At 36.1% G+C, this 18379-nt stretch overlaps 3 protein-coding genes across 3 annotated transcripts; all 3 read right to left on the reverse strand.

Moving 5' to 3' along the window:
- Positions 1-744: 744 nt before the first annotated feature.
- Positions 745-5141, reverse strand: LOC141379801 (chemokine XC receptor 1-like). The gene has a single exon (XM_087300769.1). It carries the CDS (start codon positions 1737-1739, stop codon positions 918-920), a length of 822 nt encoding a protein of 273 aa, XP_087156895.1. The 5' UTR covers positions 1740-5141; the 3' UTR covers positions 745-917.
- Positions 5142-6720: 1579 nt separating this feature from the next.
- On the reverse strand, positions 6721-7698 carry LOC147831824 (C-C chemokine receptor type 8-like). Its single transcript, XM_087300754.1, has one exon. It carries the CDS (start codon positions 7606-7608, stop codon positions 6769-6771), a length of 840 nt encoding a protein of 279 aa, XP_087156880.1. The 5' UTR covers positions 7609-7698; the 3' UTR covers positions 6721-6768.
- Positions 7699-13507: 5809 nt separating this feature from the next.
- LOC147831826 (C-C chemokine receptor type 2-like) lies at positions 13508-14386 on the reverse strand. The gene has a single exon (XM_087300738.1). The coding sequence runs from the start codon at positions 14384-14386 to the stop codon at positions 13508-13510; it is 879 nt and encodes a 292-aa protein (XP_087156864.1).
- Positions 14387-18379: the final 3993 nt, after the last annotated feature.

An 18379-nucleotide genomic window follows, 5' to 3' on the forward strand; every position in this document is an offset into this window, starting at 1 on the left:
TTATAAATGAAATAATCATACTTTAATAATAATATCAATGATGATAATGATTTTTATTATTAAGTAGGATAATGTTTATTTTTTTTATTTATTTTTTTTTAAAGTTTACTTTTACAATTTGACACATGCAAACCACTTCAGAAAGTTCCATCCAGCAGGCCCATGTCATATACAATATAGATACTTAATAAATAACCCACTGTGAATTAAAAGAATTAATGTATGCTTTTTGTTTTTTACAAGCTTTGGAGATGTAACATAAATTCCGCTTTTAAATTATAGGTCACCTATAGCTTTTGTCATGTGTTCAAAATGACATCAATCTTTTCAAAGTGCACTGCGAAGGGAGCACAATTGTAAACATGAAGATCGCTAAAACTGAACTGTACAAATAGTTTGAACGCAAATTACACTTAAGAGAGATGACCTTCATGCTTTTTTTGTTTTTTGTTTATTTCCAACTTTGAATGTTAGAATGTTTTAAATGAATAGGGGATAGGGGGGATAAGTTGGAATAGAACACAGCCAGGAACTATGTTTTTAACTACAGCTCCAGAGGTGTAGCTGCGAGTGCTCAAGTTTGCGACGCAGTTTGCGAATGTTTGTTGCATTTGATTTGGGAAATGGCAAATCAACAAACTACTGTATGTTTGTAACAATGGGTTTTGGAAAACGCACCCCTGTATAGGCTTAAAACAGAGGTCAAATCTTTACCTGGATGAATGTTTTGAAAGAACCCAAACATTTCATTTAAACGTATTTATTATTAATGATTTAATGAAACTACAATTGAATTCAAACAATAGGACAAATAATAAATAATGGGACAAATAATAATGATAAAAAGACATAATAGAAAATAATAGGACAAATAATATTGAGTAACTAAATGCATTGCAAGGTCACAACAGCTAATTTTATGTCATACAGGAGAAGGAGAGTTTTCCATTGCGGTGCAGATAAAGAACAGGATGAAGAAAACCAGCTAGAGTAAAACAAGTCAAGGCTGGAAACATATTAGGCTGAGTTTTGTATCCTATTACAGTCTCGTAGAATCCTGTGATTGCTTTTGGGGCATACATTAAAACTGTGTTCACTGTAGTTATTATAATGATTTGAAACGCTCTTCTCTTCATGTGGTTTTCCTCTTTCTCTCTCTTTCTGTCTCCTGGTCCTGACTGCTTCAGAGCTCTGAGAACAGCCACAAGACAAAACAACTGGATGAAGAGGAAGAGGAACATCTGCACTGGCAACAGCCATGCAAATCCATTTGCGTTTTGCCATTCTACATAAACCATACAGAAAACACAGGCACCAAGGGTCATTATCCAGACCACAGCGCAGCAGATCAGTCTATATCTGAGAGGTTTGTACTTCAGGAAGGTTACAGGATGAACCACTGCCAGGTAACGCTCAACACACATCAGACACTGAAACAGAGGACGTGCAGCAGCAGAGAATCCTACTAAAAATTCTTCAAATTTTAAGAGACTGGAAAACCACATTGATATCACGAAGGCCAAGCTATTCAGACAGATGCCAAATTCACAAACACAGAGATTGAGGTTAAAGAACTCTGAAGTAATGCCACTTGTACCTGTGACAATCAGCCATAAAACATAGGAGTGTGTAGGAAAACCAAAGAAGAGGTTGATACTGTACATGGAGATTTCCAGATAGTCCATCAGCTTCAAAGACTGAGTCGTGGAGTTTGCAGAAGTCTCGTGTATGAAGTTCATCTTTGCCTAAGTTCAGCAGCTCTCAATACATGAGGTTTTTAAATTATCTAAGAAAAGTATGAGACGTGTAAATAAACCAACAGGCAATTCTACAAAGTTACCTTTTACCCTAGTAGCCAGACCTAAAACAGCTACAGTAAACAACAGCAAAAACTTGCTTTTTGACTATGCATTGAGTTAACAAGCAAAGTTTCTGAATTTTGTTACAGAATTAAAACAAGAAACTGAAATGAGTTTCACCTGAAGTGTGAGTGTAGATGTGTATAAATCTCTGTGCTGTGTGATGTAGACTGAGTTCACTGCTGTATGAAGAATGTGTGCACGAAACACCTGACATCCTCTACAGATATTTACATTTAAAAAGGATTAAGGGAAAACAGACATCTGATTGAGCGTTTGCACAGAAAATAAATTTAAAGCTTGTAATATTTTGTCGAAATTGATTAGAAAATGTTGAATTGTGGTGATGCAAACAGATTTAACGTGGACTTGATTTATTTCAAATAAAATTAATTGTCTATATTTTCACAAACTATTATCAGCTGCATTTATTTTTAAATCCAGGTATTTTGTATACATGAAAATCAAATATTCCATTTATCTTTGAAGTAGGTAGCATGATGACTTCGTGGTTAGCGATGGTGCCTCACAGCAAGAAGGCTGCTAGTTCGAGTCCCTGCTTGGTCAGTTGGCATTTCAGTGTGGAGTTTGCATGTTCTTGCGTACACGTGGGTTTCCTCCGGGTGCTCCGGTTTACCCCACAGTCCAAATACATGTGCTATATGTCAACTGAATAAACTAAATTGTCCAGAGTGTGTATGGGTATTTCCTAGCACTGGGTTGCAGCTGGAAGGGCATCGTAAAACATCCGCTGGAGTAGTTGGGGGTTCATTGTAAAAACCTCTAGAAGGGGGTAACCTCTAAAAAGTATTCATTTTTTTCATCAAATTTAACTTATTTAAACATTAATTAAACTGTAATCGCCAGTTAAATAAGTGGCAATCAGTGACTCTCTGAAGCCGCGGTCACACTGCACTTTTCGCCCCATAAACTTCTATTCATACGGATGCGAATGCAGCAGACCGGAACTAAGTTTTGCTCAAAGTATAAGTAAAAAGTAAACATTTCAAAAGTACTCAAGAGTAGTGAGTAGTGAGTATTACGCTGTTAAAAGCTGTTGCATTTACATGTAATTTGTGAATGTGTGTGTGTAAACGTAACATTCTGTAGTGCATTTAGTTATTGCCCAGCAGCCACACAAAGTCATAAGACGTTAATATTAAGTTAGATTTAGGTTGTCATGTCAGGTGGCCAAACTTTTATGTCTAGCCAGCATCTAAGGACAACGTTATTTTGATGTCCAAAAACAATTTCAAATGACATTGATATTTGGTCGATTTTAAGTTGTTTGAAAGCAACCAAAATCCAACGTCAAGCCAACATCTTAAACCAATGTCATATTGAGGTCAAATACTGACATTTATTCTACAGGTATGGCAATCAAAATACAACGTCTGATAGACATCATAGTGGTAACGTCCACACAAGTTGTAATATCATTAGACGTTGATATTTGGTTGGTTTTAGGTTGGACGTTAGACATTGACATTGGCCTAACATTGGGTTCTGATGTCAACCCAATTTTAATTTCCAAACAAGATGCAATGTCCCCACAACACTGGGGTACAACGTCAATCTGACATCATGTTGACGTCTTGTGCCTGCGGGGTGTTTAAGGCCATTTTAGTTATCATACAGTAAATATCTGTCATCTTCTCATCAGTGACATGCATATAAACAGTCTCTGGGTCATTGCATAAAAAGATTTTGGACATCTTTGACATTTTATTGCTTCTAAACAGTTTGTTGCAATAATAAAATCGACCATGTCTTGAGGTAATACATTATGATGCGATTTTCTTACTATGAGCACTCTGATTGGACAGGAATAACAGGACTGATTTTTCTAATGCCCATACACAGGAAATAATAAAGTAGTGACTGCAGGTTGAAGGAAAGTAATGAAGTAAAAGTACAAATACAGCACTAAAAATGTACTCAAGGGAAAGTAAAAGTGCACATTTATAAAACTACTTAGTAAATTATAATTCCTGAGAAAAACTGCTTAGTTACAGTAATTTCAGTATTTGTAATTAGTTACTTTACACCACTGCAACTCTGTACAGAAATAAAAAAATGGAGCTTGTCTAATCATCTTGTTTAATTCCGCCCCTATTTGCAGAGTCGTACAACAGAATTTTGCGAGCTCAAATTGTAGTGTAACAGATAACAGTATAACAGATGTTTACATACAGATGTCACTACTTCAATTTGTTCCTTTTGCTGCCGTTCATACCACGGCGGAGGCGGTAATCGGTGCGCCAGTAGCTTTTGACCGCTGGGTGGTGCTTTAACCACAGATTTTCAGCTTTGACTTTTCACAATACTAAATAGACAGTTCTGTATGTGTACCGATGTGATGTGTTTAATTAAAATATAAGTTTGGTTTAGTTTTCTTAGTAAAAAACATGCGTTTACACTATACTGTATGTTTTAGAAAAGATACATGGTGAGAAATAGCACTATAGGCTGCAAAAAGCAAATATAAGAATTAAATTCTTTAGCCTTTATAGTGCCCTATTAAATTGCGTTGGGGTGAAAAGAATGTTTTGATTAGTATTATCGTGCAGGTGGAGCACATCACCTGATTGTTATATAACTTACTTTATCAGTAGGCTATTTATTATTTATTACAGGCTATAATACAAATATTTGTCCAACTGCCACCATGTAAAACACTCTCATGCACTCAGAACTAGAGGAAGTTATGAATTAAATAAATGGGCTTATGCAAAGTGAGCCGCATATTATATATAATTTTCTCTGTTCATTTCTCTTTCACGCACATGCAGAGAAAGAAAAAAATCTGCTTATATAAAAAAGCGCATTATGTCCTTTAATATATATTATTAATTAGCAAATATAGCCAGAATGCCGGGATGCGTTGTGCTTTGACTGGATATCTAGGTCAAAAGCAAAATTGTTACCTGTTGCACTGCATAGACTAGCCCATAGTGTGGAAAAATAAAATTCACAACCTGGGATCTGTTTACCAACACCATCGTTAGCCAACTAAGGTTGCAAGTTATGTCGTTAGAAACATAGTTCATTGATTTGCCATTTCCTAAAAGTTAGTATATAATAGTTTAGTTTTTACATATAGTATTGCATTAATTGCATAGACGTTAAATAGCAAATTTGAATGCCAAAGGATTTTAGATATATAAAATAGCTTATGTTATATATTACATCAACAACTTAACAAAATAAGAAGCAAATAAGAAATAAATGACAGAAAAGTTGATAAAAGCAGACATTATCTCTAAAAGTTATCATAATTGCTAGATTAAAACGAGTAGATTTTAAATAAGGCAAATGCGTTGATTGACCACTAATGGTGTATATATTTTGCAGCCAGTTTAGATTTCATTTCGTCCTCTCTGAGTAGGCTGTATAGCCAAAGTTTTTCTGAGTTGTTTAGATTTTAGAACATATTATTTAGCTTATGTTTTCTCTCGATATCGCGGCTGTGCGAGCTTTGTCTCCTGAATACAGGCCTAAAATAAATCTAAAAAGCAACTAGACTTCGCGCTGATATTCGTTCTTTTTTTTTCTTCGAATAAATGAACAATTTCAACTGCGAGGAGATACCGAGTGATGGCTGAGTTCCGCAGTAAGTGTGGTTGTGAATGTGTTACACCTTTCAAGTGGACTCCTAAACACAACAATGGCAGATGTGAGAGAAAACTTGTTTCATATAAATTAAATGGCCATCTTCAGTGAGAAGTACCACTATGGCCAGCCACATTACTTTTTATTTGTCACAAACAAAAACTGAATGGAACAATATTTAGAAATGCATCCGACATGGCATGATACAGTTGTGCTTTTAGTCCTTTTCAAGTCTTTAAAATCTCTGCAAGCAGTTGTTCAGGTGCGGATATATCTGTACCAGCTCTGCTTCACTAGTCTACAGTTTATTTGTGTTGCTAACTTAGTTAGCTAACTTGTTGTGCTGGATATTTTTTTAATGGATATTCAATTTAATTCATATTAATTTCTGTAGAGCTTTTATAAAGTAGATTGTGTCAACGCAACTTAACATACAGTAGATGTTCTAGTAAATTAAAACAGTGTCAGTCCAGTTTTCAGAGTTGAAGTTCAGTTCAGTGTGGTTAAATTTTCACTGCTAAAAGTCCAAATACTAAAGAGGTAATCCACCGATTGACAACTCCACAAGTCGCAAACCAAGCAAGCCAGTGGTGATAAACAAAACGTCACCAATTAACAAACGTGAAGAACAAAAAAACCTTGAGAGAAACAAGGCTCAGTTGGGCACAACCATTTGTCCTCTTGACATACTTCCTGTGCAGAACTACAGTCTAGATGCCGGAGGCTGGAGAACACTGGACGTTCATTGTGGAGAAGCTGCAGGTATGGGTAGGTCACTGGCAGGTGTTCAGGCTGGCCAACGGCATCAATGTGAAGACTCGTCTGTCACTGTGGTCTTTCAGGAATCATGCTCTATGCTCCTCCATGACCACCACAGCATCTGCTCAGGATACGGCCTGGTCCGGGATTATGGATACATTGGAAATGAAGCACATCAAAGAAGGCGGAGCTCTAAGACACACTCACTGATTGCATGATTCTCTTGGACCAATGGCAGCTCAAAAGTGTTGAGGGCCAAAACGAACTCACCTCAAATATAATGACTTTATTTGGCTGTTTTGAACTGCCACAACTAACTCAAAATTTACTTTTGGCTTGAGTTTTAGCTAAATATAGTTCTAAATGGTGTCATTTCAGTTTTTTTTTTTTTTTTATTTCATTCGAGGAGTACAGGTGCCTTTTTTACAAAAACTAAATGCAAACTCTCTTTAACAATTCAGCACCGAGTAATTTTTTTGATTTTCTCACTTGAAAGTTCATAACAGCAATAATCACTACATTATCACAATAATAGATGTTATTCCAAACAGAAACATGATAGCTTTCCAGCTCTGTGCAAATGAAGAACAGGGTGCACAAAACCAGCCAGCACATAACAAGCGAAACCAACAAGCCAAAGTAGATGGTTGAGCGGTTTTAAATTAATATTAAGAAATCCTATGATTGTATATGGGCCATATATGATAGCCATGCTTGCAGTGGTTATTAGAATGAGATGGAACGCTCTTCTCTTCATGTGGTTTTCTTCTCTCTTTCTCTCTCCTGGTCCTGACTGCTTCAGAGTTTTGAGAACAGCCACAAGACAAAACAACTGGAAGGAGAGGAAGATGAGAAATTGGATTGAAAAGAACCATGAATAAAAATACAGGTCTTCTTCAAGTAAACCATACATGCCACACAAACAGAAGCCAAGCACGATTATCCAGGCCGCAGTGCAGCAGATCGCTCTATATCTGAGAGGTTTGTACTTCAGAAAGGTTACAGGATGAACCACAGCCAGGTAACGCTCAACACAGATCAGACTTTGAAAAAGAGGACGACCAGTGATGCCTAATCCGATGAAAAACAGTGTTAATATTGTCAGGTTTGAAAACCAAATTTGTCTAAGTACACAGAACAAAAAGTTTAAAGAGCTGCAAATCTCACAAACGGAGAGATTGATGTTGAAGAACTCTGACGCAACATTCCTTCCTGTTCCAGTGACGATGAGCCATAAAACATAGGAGTGTGCAGGAAAACCAAATATGAAGCTGATGCAGAAGAAACAAAAGTTCAGACTGTCTATTACTCCAACGTAATGAGTTGTGGCGTTTGTAGATGTTTCCAGTGTGGTGTAGTCCACCGTAGAGTTATTCATCTCTTAAGTATCTTCTCAGTTCAGCAACTTTAAAAGTTTACCTGTGTCCAACTGCGAGGAAATATTATATTATAAGATGGTGCCTGCAGGAATATTACAAGAAATAAGTCAAGAAAAGTTCACAGATCTCAGAAGACACTTCTGAGGTTAAATGCATTGCTGTCAATCGCAAGATGGAGGAAAAGTGAAAAATAAAATGCTAAAGATTTTCCAGAGAGCTGTTTAAGAATGCTTGCGGGTTCAGTTCATTCAAAGTGTAATATTTTGTAACATTTCCTGTTTTAAATCAGCACTTAAACTTATTGTCACGGTTAATAATTACGTGTTCTCTTCTTGTTGTTATGTCTGTCCCATGACTGTGTGTGTTTACAGTACCTTTCCTTGACAGCACGCGTTCCAGTAAGCTGACTAATCAGTGGAGCCACCTGCTATCTATTATCGAGACCTATTTAAGGACTCTATTTCTACCCTTTCAACATTCAGTTGTACATGTTTGTTCCTGCTTTGCAGATCATGTTTTGCTGTTCTCCTTGACTTTTGAGTATCTTTTTACCAGAGCTGCTGTCAATCTCTCTTCCTTGAGTTTTGTATCAAACACTCAGCTAACAAACTTTTGCTTGAAAAAAGATCTATTTAATTTCCTCTGTGACACTTATTGGATTCTTAATCTCTGGTTGATAAACCTTTGATGTTGAAAATGTAACTCAGCTTAAAGTGATTCATTGACTTATTTAAAGTTAATAACAATGTACAACATGCTGTATGTTTTGTAATCACATTTAAAAAAGCAATCATAATTAAGTTTATCATTAACCGTTTGAAAACTTTTATATAATTTGTCAAATTTTTTTAGGCATGTTGTCAGATTCCTTTCCGTCTATCTAAATCTACTAGATAAAACTATTAAATTTATTCAGTTACCCAATCTCCAGCTGTATTATTGGGCTGCCCAACTCAAAATCATAACAAGCTGGATTACAAATAGGCAGGACGCTCTGTGGATTGACTTTGAATTTTTATTTTGCCACCAAAGAAGATTAGATTTCCTCTGGTTTATTAATAATATAAATCATGTAATCTCTCTTACTGACAATATGATTGTCTTTAATACATTACTAGTGTGGAATGATGTGAAAAAACAATTAAATATTATTATACCAAATTATATCCATCAATTCCCCTTTGGCATTAAACCCTGACTTCCACACTACAAATTAGAAGCATCAGATTGCGGGACTGGCATTCTAAAGGTTTGTCTGACTTTTCAGAAATGTTTACCTGTGAAATTGTGAAATCATCTAAACAAATTAGAACAGAGTGTGATATACCCTTCAAGTGCTAAATTTGCTAAATTACACAGGGAAAAGGACTAAATTTTGGAGACATGTTCTGTGGTCTGATGGAACTAAGATTGAACTGTTTGGCCATAATGACCAGTGTTACATTGGTTAAATATGAAAAAAAAAGCATTGTGTTTTTCCCCAATAGCTAACGCATTAAATGTGCCCTTCAAACACAGTCAGACATCATATTGTTGTTTACCGGGGGTAAAAATGAGAAAAGAGCTAAAAAAAAGAGAGGTATATTACCTGAGGAGTGAATGTCCAGACTCCCTGAATGTGTATGGATCACTGTGATGCTTTGCAAACTGACTTCGCAGCTGTTATAAAACTAGATGTGTATGCTTCATGTCACAAACATATTGTAATATGCAAATTACTTATTAGTAGTCTAAATTGCATACTATTAATGTCCATTTAAAACGTTTGAATACTTTAAATATTTTTAATTTAACTTTAACTTCACATACCTGTTAGTGAAGCTGTTTTTTTTTTTTTCTTCTTTCTTTCTTTCTTTGTAGCACACAGTTTTAATCAAAGCCATCCAAACCCAACACAAAATTCTATATACATCGGACATTGGCAAAAAGGTCCTATTCATTCAACACCTCAAATGTAAATCGATAAACTGCACATCTAAGATTATCTCTGGAAAGTCAACATGCAAAGGATAATACTGGGTCATCAATGAAGTGTTTTTTTTTTTTTTTTTGTTCTTTTGCATGATCAAAACAGCAACCTCTCGCAACAATTTTATGGACACAATCTGTTCCTATAAATGTAGACAAAAACTGTCTTTTATCTATTGACTCAAAATTGTAAGTATTTACAAGTTCAAATTAAAAACTTTGTAAAGTATTTGCTGGTGATAGATACAGTTGAAACCAAAAGTTTAAATACACTGTATAAAAAGGCACATAACCATTTTGAAAAAGTCAGATGTTAACGTGACTAAATTTTTCCTCTTTTAGGTAAGTTAGAATTATCAAATTTGCAGAATAATAAGAGAGATATTTTCTGAGAAATTGTTATAATGAAAAATTGCTCAGATGATGTTGCCAAAGTTTTGGAAGTTTCTGATTGGCTAATTGACAACATTTGAGTTAATTGGAGGCACAACTGTAGAATAGTATTTAAGGAAACCTCAAACACACTGCTTACTTGTGTGACAACATGGGAAAATCAACAAAATAGCCAGATTACAATTTGCTAAATTATTGGGGAAAAGACTAATTTTGGAGACGTGTCCTGTGGTGTGATGAAACTGAGATTGAACTGTTTGGCCATAATGACCAGTGTTACATTTGCAGGACAAAGGGGAAAGCTTACAAGCTTAGGAACACCATCTCAACTGTGAAGTATAGGGGCTGCAGCATCATGTTGTGGGGCTGTTTTGCTGCAGGATGGACTGGTCCACTTCACAGCATAGATGTCATCATGAAGAAAGCACATCATGTAGAAATACTGAAGCAACATTTCAAGACATCAGCCAGGAAATTAAAACTTGGCTACAAATGGGTCTTCCAAACAGACCATGACCCGAAGCATACTGCCAAATTAGTTAAAATGTGCTTTAAAGTCAGTAGAGTGAATGTTTTAGAGTAGCCTTCACAAAGGCCTGATCTCAATCTTATAGAAAATGTGTGGGCACAGTCGAAAAAGCTTGTGCAAGCAAGACAGCCAACAAATCAGACCCAGTAACACCAATTCTGTCGGGGGGAATGGGCCAAAAGTCCTTCAAACTATTTTGAGAAGCTTGTGGAAGGATACCAAAAACATTTGACCACAGTTATACAGTTAAAAGCTAAGCTAAAAAAAGTACCAAGGAAATGTATGTAAACATTTGACTGTCTATAACAAATTCTAAAAAATAAAAATCTCTCATTATTCTGGCATTTAGCAAATGTAAATCATTTAGGTAATCCTAATGAACCTAAAATAGTAAAGTTTTAAATGTATGGTGATCATGTTAAATGTGTCCAGCTGTCTTTAAAAAGTCAACAGACAGTGCAACTACCACAACAGCCAATAAAACGAATGTTTGAGACGATATTGGCATATGTGATGAATTTGCATACAATACAGAGAGCACGATAACATTATTAAAAATGGATTGTCTACTACTGAGTAAAGTGCATAAACAAAAGATGAAAATAATAACATTAGTCAACGTTTAATAGCATTAATTTGTTTCTTTAATTGAAAACAGTTGATCAGCAGGTGTGATTGAACTTTTTTCAAAGCAAAAAAAAAATCTATTTAACTTGAGAAAAGGAACTGCAATGGTGCCAAATCAAAGAGGTTATAAAGACAACATAAGCTAATACATAAAAACCCACTGTGCTGATCACAGAAAAAATGTGACGCCATTTTTGTCATACTCGACTCTCGAGTAAGCTTCACTGCTTAACCCTCTGGGGTCTGAGGCCCCGTTTACACTAATGCGTTTTAGTTTGAAAACGCATAAGTTTTGCTACGGTTATGCCATCCGTCCACACTACGCCGGAGTTCTCGAGCGCCGAAATCGGAGCGTTTTGAAAACGCTGGAGAGGCCGTTTTCATTCTGAAACGCTGCTGCTCCATCTCAGTGTGGATGATGGAAAACGGAGACATCTGAAAACGGAGGCGGGGCTGCAGACATTCGCCTCTCTGATTGGGGCTTTTCCTCAATATTAAGTAGCCTAACACATACAGTTCAGTCCTGCATCTTCTCCGTGTAAGTTCAGTATCAAGGCTGCAGTCTCTTCTTTTCAGTTTGATATGGAAAACAGACTATACCGAGGACACAGGTAAATCTTCAAAGGGAACAGTCAATGTACTTTATAACTTCATTCACATCACCTTGGCTACGTTGTTTCACTTTCTCAACAATAAAATGTACACATGATATAACTGCCTATTTTCATTTTAATATTAACAACTTAACAGACGGCAGAAATGCTGAGGCGTCGTGCTGCATGAGCGTCATCTTCACTGTGTAGATATTTACAACAAAACGGAGCCGATAACAACTGTCTCCTTTCAATTTCAGTGAAAATACTAAACATACCCTATCTTTTGCTAAATATCAGTTTTAATAATCGATAATGGCCATTATAAAAGTATAACATACAATAAGTTTATACATTATAGGAAATAAAGGCAAGCGATCAGTCAATATACAGAATGTACGTGGTTACATTAATCATTAACTTATCTTTGCGCTCAGCCAAAACACGTTACCTGAGAACAAGTAATTGATTCCAATGACCAAAGTCAGCGAACATGTTGTTAAAGAAAACAAGATGAATGAAATATCCCGTTTATTAAATATAGTGAGATCAGATCCAGCGGGAGATGCTTGATGAGCAGTCCGACTAGCAGAGCTCTCATCTGGGTAGATGGGCTGCAGCGCTTGCCAAAGAGTGTCTGTGTGGTCACGTGATGTGCGTTTTCAGCGTTTTGGTGTGGACTGAGAGCAGTTCAGAAACGCTGGGTAAAACGCGAGTGTGGACGCTGATCGTTTTCATTCTAAAACGCCGTTTTAAAACTAAAACGCACTAGTGTAAACGGGGCCTGAGGGTGTTTTGGGGCTCTGGAGAAGTTTGGACATGCAGTGACACTTGTGTTGTTTTCAGTATCTTAAAAACATATAAATGGCTAAAGTATGATAACACTGTAAACAGCACAAGTTGGGCAACAATAAAACCTAAACAGAATGTTTAGAGAAAGAAATGTTTATGCGTGGTTAGTGAAAAACTAAAAATTTGAAGTCATTGAAACAAAGCCTTGAAACACACATAGAACATTTGTGCACAAGACTTTTGAGAACTGGATCTTGTGGCCTAGTGATTTTGCTTCAAAATGATGTGAGAATCAACTATCAACTGCTCACAGAAAACAATATAATGAATTAAAATGTCTAAGTCACTTTCTGTGTGAAAATGGTCTATGCGAGAAGGCGTGAACTGTCATTTCTATGCAGTGAGTCACACCTGAGAAGACAAAGACCTGCATATTGAGCCATCAGATAGGTATGTGACTAAGAGGGAAGAGTTTCAAGAAGAAATGAAAGGAAAGTTTATTTACTTTTTTGTTTGCAGTTTATTTAAAATATATTAATCACACAAAATAACTAGATATGAATAGCTGCGTTTAAAAGCAGAACCTCCAAGCTGTCTAGAGGTACACGTCTCGTCTCTGTGCGTTTTGTTTTCACTGAGTTTCTAAAAGCTGTTTCTTCTGTTTCTTCTGACACGTTTCTAAAAGCAGTTAACGGAGAGAGAAAAGAAAGAATGCCTACACTGTTTTCCTTATTTTGCAAAAGCACACACGTTTGTTGTTGTTGTGAGTGTACAAAACAAAAAAGTAGACACATAACAGATTCGATTGATATATTGATCTTATCTGTACAATCAAAACTGAAAGTGTAATTTAAGTTCATTTCAGCAGTTTGACGACACCACAGGTCAAAACGCGTATACGCGGTCTTCGACCCCAGAGGGTTAACAAATTTATATTGCTTGAGATGTTAAGATCTGAAATTCCGAGAAGTAATTAGTGCACTACAGTTCACAACCTCAACAATTATTACATTTCTGTGATAAAATATTATAGAAACAGAGTAAGGAGAGTTTTCCAACGCTGTGCAAATGAAGAACAGGTTGTGAAAAACCAGCAAAGACATAAAAGGTTAAACCAACCACCCAAAGTAGATCTCTGAGCTGTTTAAACTTTATAGTAATAAATCCTATGATTGTATATGGGCCATATATGACAGCCATGCTTGCAGTGGTTATTAGAATGAGATGAAACGCTCGTCTCTTCGTTTGGTTTTCCTCTTTCTTTCTCTCTCCTGGTCCTGACTGCTTCAGAGCTCTGAGAACAGCCACAAGACAAAACAACTGGACAGAGAGGAAGACGAGGAACTGGATTGAGAGGAACCATGTGTATAAATACCTGTCCTTTTCAAGTAAACAATACATGCCACAAAGACAGAAGCCAAAGACAATTATCCAGGCAGCAGCACAGCAGATCACTCTATATCTGAGAGGTTTGAACTTCAGAAAAGTTACAGGATGAACCACTGCCAGGTAACGCTCAACACAGATCAGACATTGAAAAAGAGGACGACCGGTGACACCAAATCCAATCAAAAACTGTGAGAATACAAAAAATGTAATGAGGTGTGAAAACCAAATATGTTTAATCAGAGAAAACAAAAAAGCCAGAGAGTTACAAATCTCACAAATGGAGAGATTGAAGTTGAAGAACGCTGAAGTAACACTTCTTTCTGCTCCTGTGAGGATGAGCCATAAAACATAGGAGTGTGCAGGAAAGCCAAATAGGAAGCTGATTCCGAAGAGACAAATGTTCAGACTGTCTATTACACTGGTGTAATAATTTGTAGAGTTTGTAGATGTTTCTAGTGTGGTGAAGTTGACCGTAGAGTTGTTCATCTTTTTAGGTAACTTCTTAGTTCAGCAACTTTACCAGTAAACTTGTGTCCCGCTGTGGGGAAAAATATTTTATTATTAGATGCAATCTGCAGGAATATAACAGGACTCACCTAAAGAAATGTCCAAAGATCTAGTACAGTAAAGTCTTCTGAGGTTAAATTCACTGCAGTCAGCCACTGATTTGCAAGATGGATGAATTTGATAGTCAAATGCTATTGGTTTGACTGATGGATCGGGATCACATATTTCTGAGAGATGAGACTATTGACTAATTTAAAAGGTTGTAACAATATTATATTTTTTGCATGTTGGGCATGGGCAGTTCTGTTCTGTTTGTACCCAATTCCATTCATAATTTTTAGTGAACAGTGACACAGTAACAGGCCTTGCCCATGAGAAGAGTTAAAAACGAATACCTTAATAAAATAAAAATAATAAAATAAAAAACCTTAATAAAATAAACCTTAATAAAAAAAACCTTAATAAAATAAAAATGGTTGGTGATATCAACATCCTGTTTGTGGCACATCAGTAGATGTGAGAGGGCAAACTTTTAAAGATGGTTGTTGACCATGATGGCCATTTTGAAGTCAGTCATCTTGGATCCAAGTTTTGACCACTGTGTTCAATGTGCTGCCGATTTTGTTGGATTGTCAATGCAACCGTCTTCTCCCACTCTTCACACACTGATAGCAACACGGCAGGAGAAATTCCAACACAGGCCTCCAGTATCCGTAGTTTCAGGTGCTGCACATCTTGTATCTTCACACCATAGACAATTGCCTTCAGATGACCCCAAGGATAAAAGTCTAGATCGGGAGACCTTGCGAGCCATTCAACTGTCCCACGATGACCAATCTATTTTTCAGGACCTGCTCGGACCTGACACCCATAATGTGTTGGTGCACTACCTTGCTGGAAAAACTCAGGGAACGTGCCAGCTTCAGTGCATAAAGAGCACATCATCATGTAGCAATGTCAAATAGCCAGTGGCTTTGAGGTTTCCATTGATAAAAATGGCCTTACTATCTTTGTTGTCAATGGTGTGAAAATACAAGATGTGCAGCACCTGAAATTATAGAAAAACTGGAAGCCTGTGCTCTGTGCTGGCGTTTCTCCTGCGGGGTTGCTATCAGTGTGTGAAGAGTGAGAGGAGAGGGTTGCATTCACAATCCAACTCAATGGGCAGCACATTGAACACATTTTATAAGTGGTCAGAGCTCATAACTCATAAAAGATTAAAGTTACGTTAAAACCAAGCACACTATTGTTTTTCTTATGAAAATCCCAAGTTTGACATGTCAAATAACCCTCTTCCTATTGAAAAGACAAAAGTTGGATCCAAGATGGTGTAGCAGAGAAAGTTGACTGGACCCCACAGCGACAGAACCATTTGGAAACGCTGAATCTCGAATTCATCCACATCATGGAATATCGTCCATGCTCTCCTCATTTCAGCACACACAAACACTCACTCAGCTCCGACTTAGATGTCCATGTCGCCCAAACAGTGGCGCTGTTTAACCGGACGGGTGGAAGGACAGGCTTGGTTGTTTACGGCGGCTCTCTAAGGCAAACATAGTATTCATTGCAATCGGCAACGGTGATTTACTTTTTCCTCCAGGCCTCGCTCTACAGCGTGCTTAAACTTCCCGCACTTCCCTTTCCCTGATTCTGCTTCTGCTTTTATTAAAAACAGAATCCATCTGCCACCACAACGTCATTCATTTCGGTGTTTACAATTGGTGCGTTTGGTTAGATTATGCGGTCCATTCAGAGACCGTCACAATGGCCGACTTCAAAATGGCCACCATGCTCACCATCCATCTTGAAAAGTTTGCCCCCTCACATACTAATGTGCCATAAACAGGACGTTAATATCACCAACCATTCCCATTTTAATAAGGTGTATCTATATAAATGGCCCACCCTGTACATCTAGTGTGTCATCATCAAACAGACTGTTAAACTGTTTGTGTGTTTAAAGACTATTTGCCCCAATCACCTTCTATAAAAATGCAGAAGTTGAACACAACAACTATCATAAGATGCATATGTGTGGAAATAAAAAAAAAAAAACTACTGTATTTCTCAGTGAAGTAGCAATGTTAACACTTATAGTGCTTATAGAAAATGACATTTGAACTTGTGATATTTGGGTTAGTATAGCTCAGACAATTTTGACCACAGTTAGTGAATGTTATGTATTTGACCTACAGATTAAAGGGTTGTTGTATTTTGATTATGCAATAAAACACTCCATTGATGATCCAGAGTCATCTTTTGCATTTTACCACTGAGTTTCCACCGATTAATCTTGGCTGACTATCATAACACAAATGTTCACCAATATATAAAGAGTTCAGATGCAAAAAACCTCTAAAAGCCATTTGAAATTTACCTAAAAAATTAGCATCTCTATCAGGCTCCTGTCTGTAGGTTCAGTAACTTCAAGTTTCTGGCAAAGAATACACTCTTCTAAAAATCTTTAAAATGAAATAACTCAACAAAAACATTGGAGACTGAGAAAAAAATGCTTATTTCCAATGGAAATTTTAGACGGCACGAAGAGGTTTTTGCATCTGAACTCTTCATATATTCCCATATAATTTTTTAACGCCCAGTCTAAGAATTTGCATATGTGGTGTTGAATGTTTGACATCTGCTGGCCAGTGTCAGATGTACACAATGCATTATGAAAGACTGAATATTAATGGTTCTGGCAATAATTACAAATATTTTATTTCCCCTTAGAGTTTTCCCTCTTTGATTACGAGTGAACAAACTCATTCAATTATCTTTGGCTCATTCCCTGCATTTATCAGTAGTCGCCACAACAGAATGAACCATCGATTACTCTGACATACAGTAATAAAGTCAGAATTATTAGCCCCCTGTATATTTTTTACCCAATTTCTGTTTATCGGAGAAAATAATTTTTCAAGACGTTTCTAAACAAAAAAGTTTTAATAACTCATTTCTAATAACTAATGTCATTTATCTTTGCCAAGATGACAGCACAATGTTTTCTAGATATTTTTTTAAAATACTAGTATTCAACTTAAAGTGTAATTTAAAGGCTTAACTAGGTTAATTGGGCAAGTTAGGGTAATTAGGCAAGTCATTGTATAATGATGGTTTGTTTTTTAGACAATAGAAAAAAAAAAAAAAAAGATATATATATATATATATATATATATATATATATATATATATATATATATATATATATATATATATATATATTGTTTAAAGGCGGTTAATAATATTGACCATAATTTTATTTATTTATTTATTTATTTATTTTATGTAAAGCTGTTTTTATTCTAGCCAAAATAAAACAAATAAGATTTTCTCTATAACAAAAAAAATATTATCAGAAATACTGTGAAAAATGTATGGCTCTGTTAAATATCATCTAGGAAATATTTGAAAAAGAGACGAAAACAAAATCACAGAAGGGCTAATAATTTTGAATTCCCTTATAGAGGAGTAAAAATAACAAATTTAATTTCATTTTAATTTCACGGTTTGGTTTAATGTACAGTATGTTTGAACTGCATTGTTGTAAATTTCATAGTTTGTTTTATGTCAGATGACGAAGTCACACACATTAATTCTTGTGACAGCTGAGCTGTTTAAAAAAACAAAGCACAGAGAGACATTCAGAGAGACTGGACATTCACTCCTCAGGTGATATTGCTTTTCATTTTATTGTTTTTAATAACAATATAGTGTCTATTTGAAAAGTGTTATGGTGTGTTTTTAATGGTCAGCATAATCTTAAATCCCTGAAAGTTGTTAATATTTGGGTTTTGAAAAAAAATGTATGAACAGTTAAATGTATTTATGCATGTATTATGCCATCTTTGCATCAAATTTAAAAAAAATTAATTACCACTAAGGCGAAGAGTTTCTAATGCAGCATCTATGGGGCAGGACAGTAAATCTGACATTGTTCTCTCTTTCGGCTGCCATTATCAGTCTCACAGA

Source organism: Danio rerio, chromosome 21 (assembly GCF_052040795.2).
Source record: "Danio rerio strain M-AB ecotype USA chromosome 21, GRCz13ab, whole genome shotgun sequence".
NCBI lineage: Eukaryota > Metazoa > Chordata > Actinopteri > Cypriniformes > Danionidae > Danio > Danio rerio.